The sequence below is a fragment of the Dipteris shenzhenensis genome, chromosome 31 (assembly GCF_047967505.1).
Source record: "Dipteris shenzhenensis isolate YYH24624 ecotype China chromosome 31, Dip_SZ_1.0, whole genome shotgun sequence".
In the NCBI taxonomy this organism is placed as follows: domain Eukaryota; kingdom Viridiplantae; phylum Streptophyta; class Polypodiopsida; order Gleicheniales; family Dipteridaceae; genus Dipteris; species Dipteris shenzhenensis.
The window spans coordinates 42914914-42920267 of NC_141626.1; the positions used below are offsets into that span (position 1 = coordinate 42914914).

Consider the following 5354-nt stretch of genomic DNA (forward strand, 5'->3'; position numbering starts at 1 on the left):
GTCTTGGGGGGGAGGGTTTTCGGTTTATCCTTGTCATCCAGAGATGTTAGCTACTTTATCCAAACCCAATGCAAAGAAAAGATGCTGGGGTTCCCCAGGCTGGCACGTGCAAGCTGAGTATCATCTAGGCGGTACCACATTGGCGGAGTGGATCGTTGTCCAATAGGGAAGAGCCACGCGGACTTCCAAAACGGGGTGCTATGAGCCGCGAATCTATGTATATAGGGACATCGTCGTCTACATCAACTTCGATGTAGTGTCACTGTTCTCTCGTCGACATCGCCATCTTCGTCTCTGCTCTTTCGTCTTTCGCCATGGCTGCCGCCGCTGCCACTGCCCTCTCCTCTTCCACCTTCTCTGGCCAAACCCTCCTCAGGCCCTGCAATGAGCTTTCCCGCAAGGTTGGAGGTGGCGACTGCCGTATCCAGATGCGATCGTCCAAGAAGTCCGCCCCTTCCGGCAGCACCTGGTCTCCTTCCCTCCCCTCCGCTTTTGGTTGCCTTTGCATTGTCGCTTCGTCAACCTCTCTGTGGCTCCCTTTTCTCAGGCAGCTTGTCTGAGTGTCGCTCTTGCTAACCTCCGTCCGTACACGATCGTTTCGTAAGCGTAACGTGTCCTGTGTGACGGAGACCTTGGGCCTTTAATGTACGTTGTGCTCCTTCCTGTGGCCGGTCTTTTTAGATCCAAATTTTGCGTGGACTGTTGTAAAGACTAGGCTCTCTTCATCTTCCCCAACTTCTTTGATGCCGTAAGGTGCATAGGAGACTGCTTTGATGTCTGCAATGTGAGGTGGATAGGCTCTTCACGAGGACTTTCGTTTGTTAGGTCTGTTCGGGTTCTTGTCGATGCCGGACGCCGGAGTTCGTCGTTATGTTTTATTTTCTGTGCGGATAGTTTTGGCATTCTTGCACTTGAGTGGTGTTTTTTGGGATGGGTTTTACCTATGGGAATTTTTTAATAAGCTTAAAAAGGCGCAGCAAATTTAAGGTCTGAATGGGATCCAGCGTCTGCGAACGCCATTTCATGATTGAAAAGTCATTTATGCGGGGAGTTGTCGATCTCATTACTTAGGTTGTAAGATGATTTTTTTTTGCGGTTTATTTCTACTTGGATTTGACGTCGTACTGTTCTATTCGTGGAGCGTTTTGCCAGGTATGGTCCTGATCGTCCCTTGTACCTGGGCCCCTTCTCAGGAAGCCCTCCGTCTTACCTTACCGGTGAGTTCCCAGGTGACTACGGCTGGGATACCGCTGGCCTCTCTGCTGACCCTGAGACCTTTGCGAAGAATCGTGAGTTGGAAGTCATCCATGCTCGCTGGGCAATGCTCGGAGCTCTGGGATGCGTCACCCCCGAGTTACTGGCGAATAATGGCGTGAAGTTTGGGGAAGCTGTGTGGTTCAAAGCTGGTGCTCAAATCTTTGCTGAAGGTGGTCTTGACTACCTTGGCAACCCGAGCCTCGTGCACGCTCAGAGCATTCTGGCCATCTGGGCTTGCCAGGTGATTCTTATGGGTGCTGTGGAAGGATACAGAGTCGCTGGTGGACCTCTGGGCGAGGTGTCTGACCCAATTTACCCCGGTGGCCAGTTTGACCCTCTCGGGCTAGCAGACGATCCAGAGGCATTCGCTGAACTTAAGGTGAAGGAGCTGAAGAATGGAAGGCTGGCGATGTTTTCTATGTTCGGTTTCTTTGTTCAAGCTATTGTGACGGGGAAAGGCCCGATTGAGAATCTGTCTGATCACCTTGCGAACCCGACTGTAAACAATGCGTGGGCTTATGCTACCAGCTTCGTTCCCGGATCTTGAAAATAGAGGAAATGAGCCCCACTTCTCTGGACACAGCGTTCTGTTTTGTAGGTCGGTGAGATCCCGATGGGTGTAATTTTCTCTGTTTTGAATATGGACGTTCCATGTCTCACGTTCCTTTCCACAATGTTAATTTGAAAGTCTCAAGTTGAAAGTCTAATCCTACGAAAGAGGTTGATATACCTAAAAATCATAACATTTATATGCTTTTAGCAAACTTTTAAATGAAGTTCCAATGAAGCTCTAGCAATGCCTTCTGTAATAAAACTCCAATGAAGCCCTGAGAGTGGCTTCACTTTGAGCTTCAAACTCGTCACAAGGTGAAAAGATACAAGCATTATAAAGTTGTCATGAATTGCTATCTAGTGGTAAGCTGCACTTCTAGATCATTTGAGTGAAATGTCACCCTTCCATCTTGCAGCACCACATGATCCAAAAGATGGAATATGCAATAATTCTATCAATCATATTGACTAGATACCAAGTGCAATTCATCCTATGTAAAGATAAAGCTACCTACTCTGCCTCTCTCTAGGATTGTAAGTTGCACCACATGATCCAAAAGATGGAATATTCAATAATTCTATCAATCATATTGACCTAGTACCAAGTGCAGGTCATCCTATGTAAAGATAAAGTTACCTACTCTGCCTCTCTCTAGGGTTGTAGGTTGCACCTTCGTGCACCAAGATTCACTTCTACTAATCAAACACCATGCATCTTTCAAAACTTTACCCTTCCAATTAGATGACCCTTGAACTTTAAACACATGAAACTCCCTTCTCAATGCTCTCTCATCAATCAAACGATTAATAACATTTCCATTTGCCATGGTCTTTGCTTCACCATAAGACTTTGGTAAAGCATCCAAATCTTGTCCATTGAAATACTTCAAGTCCTTTGATGAAGGAAACATAGTAGAAGCAAGAATACCAAAGCTTTGCAAGATAGAAGACTTTGCAAATGTGTTTTGCAAATTACTTTTTACATCAATGCAAAAGCCAAGTTGAAATGCAAAATCAAGCAGGTCACTACCAAGCACACATCTTCCAATGCGAAACCATAGTACATATCACCCTTCATAACATTCCGTAGAGTCCACAACCATTCATGTTGTGCTCCAAATTCTGGAATCATAGGAAATCCATAACCATCATGGCTGTGCATGTTTATATTCAAAGCTTGAGGAGCAACAAACTCCATGTCTATCATGGTGATTGTTGACTCAACAATACTAGGAATACTAGCCACATCCACATATGTTTTCTGAAAGATAAGAGACAAGGTAGCAAGGTGTTCCATAACATCAGCTAAAAAGTGCAATGTATATTTGAACTTGACATTTGAAACCAATTGAAACAACCTTACATTCTCCTCTTGTAAACAAACAAGAAGAGGTTGTAACACCTCGCATACTTTCACAATGACTTTCTTTCTACTCAACCACCTTATTTGATGCACCTTTTTCATCTTCAAAGGTGGACAATCAAACTCTTCTTGTAAACTCAGCAATCTAGATGACCTTTTAGAGGATTTTTTGAATAGAGAAGCAATGTCATTCAACACCACATCAATATGTTTTGCATATGCATTGTTTCTGAGAGTATCTCAAACACACAAATGTGTTCTATGAGCCACACAATGCATAGATATGAGAAAAGGACTGCTTCTTTTTAGTAGAGCTGCCAAACCATTGTTTGCTCCAACCATCACTGATGCTCCATCTGAACCAAAGCTTACCATTTTCCTTTGATCTAAACCATACAAGTTCAGCATGTCAACCAATATAGCCTACAAACCTCTAGCAGTTCGGTCCCTTGTTTCCAAATGGCCTAAGAAATATGTATGTGGCTCACGATCATACAAATATCTGACATAAACAATCATATGTTTTGTAACATAATTATCTGTGGACTCATCCACAAGAATATTTAAAAAACGGGGAATCTAGCACTTTCTTTACCACAATATTTGAGATGGATTCACTAATGTAGGATGCAAAGACAGCAGTAGCCTTCTCATTATGATACAACTTCCTAGGGAGAGATTGGACACCACACAGTTCTAGAAGATTTAATAGAGATGAAAATTTTAATAAGGCCATGTCTTCTTTTGCAATGTAGTAACCGCATTGAAACAAATTCACAACACCCACATCAACATTTCCTCTTTGTTTATCTAAACCTTCCTTCAGGGCCTTCTTGCCATAGTTCAGTGAGTAGCATGCCCAATTCTGATGTTGAGAAGCTGCATGGCATCTATTAGCACTTAACTGAATATTCACTGAACCACATGTGCCAAATTCACTTCGACTCTTATTCATTTGTTTACATATTCGACAAAACATACGACCTTCAGCAGCCTCGAAGTATACCCAATTGAATGAAACACCCCAAGCATCATTCCATGCAGCACATGCATTCTCAATCTGCGTAACTTCTGCATCATTACTTGCATTTGAACCATCTAAACTTAGATCAATAACAGCTTTTGTAGCACATGAATAACTTGATGTAGACTTGGATTTTTTTAAGGGATTCAGAATCCTAGTAAAACTAGGAATGGCCAATAGAGTTGATTGGTTTTATAATGGTGTCACTTTCTTAGGAGCCATAGAAACCTACAAAGGAAAAATATTTTTAGCAACACATTGATGGTATTTAGCTGAAACAACACAAATGGGAGATAAGCTTGCATTTAGCATCATGCTTGTAGCAAAAACATTAAAACTTTGTCCTTGAATCTAGCCTACACGAACAACTAGCTAGATTCATGAAAGGATCCTAATGCCAAGTAGTTTTCCCAACCTTTTAGAGCAAGCCAAACAAGTAGCTCAGAATTATTGACAGTCATAAATTCCAAACTGCAAGGACAAAGAACCATACTGTGCAAGTACAGGCAAGCTTATGTTCATAGCTTATATGCAATCACATGCTTGTATATAGTGCCATTTAGAACAGTTTAATTCTAACTTCGACCACCAAGAGTTATAATTGCTGTGCAAAACCAACATGCAAGTAAGCTTCAACTTACACCATCTGGCTTGGAAAGAGTTAGGGAGAAAAAACTAGCAGGATCTCTGATGCAAGGGAAATCTCTATTTCTCCATCGGATCCCGGATGTCGTCCCTTCCTTACCTTCTTTGCACCAGGAACGATGATGATTTTGGCCTTATCTACACCATCGCTAGCGGAAGACTTGAACTTACCGCTGTATTCTGCCAGTTTGCTGCTTTGCTGCTCCTTCACATTGACGCCCTTGTAGTCCCAGGTTCATACCCAGTCACTTTGATACTAGTAGCGATAGATTAAACTCCTATATGGGATCTTTGCCTACGAAATGCCTAACAAAAAGAGAAGTGGGATGGAATTATGCATACACGCAAGCCTTGTAAGGCCTGGGACTTGAAAAGAGTTCAAGCACTGTGGGAGGGATGAACGAGGGAGGAGGAGAATCGAGGTGCTAGTTCTATGCACAGATTGAGACCCTAAGCTTACGAGCTTATATTAACTTGCAGATCGCTGATTGGAGATCGAATAGAGGAGTCACC

General features: G+C 42.9%; 1 protein-coding gene and 1 pseudogene across 1 annotated transcript; one reads left to right on the forward strand and one right to left on the reverse strand.

The window, feature by feature from the left end:
• The first annotated feature begins 261 nt into the window (after nt 1-261).
• Nucleotides 262-1916, forward strand: LOC147881484 (chlorophyll a-b binding protein type 1 member F3, chloroplastic). The gene is made up of 2 exons (XM_087402262.1): nt 262-469; nt 1153-1916. Exons 1-2 carry the CDS (start codon nt 315-317, stop codon nt 1802-1804), a joined length of 807 nt encoding a protein of 268 aa, XP_087258388.1. The 5' UTR covers nt 262-314; the 3' UTR covers nt 1805-1916.
• An 872-nt stretch (nt 1917-2788) lies between these two features.
• Nucleotides 2789-5080, reverse strand: LOC147881485 (uncharacterized; annotated as a pseudogene).
• Nucleotides 5081-5354: the final 274 nt, after the last annotated feature.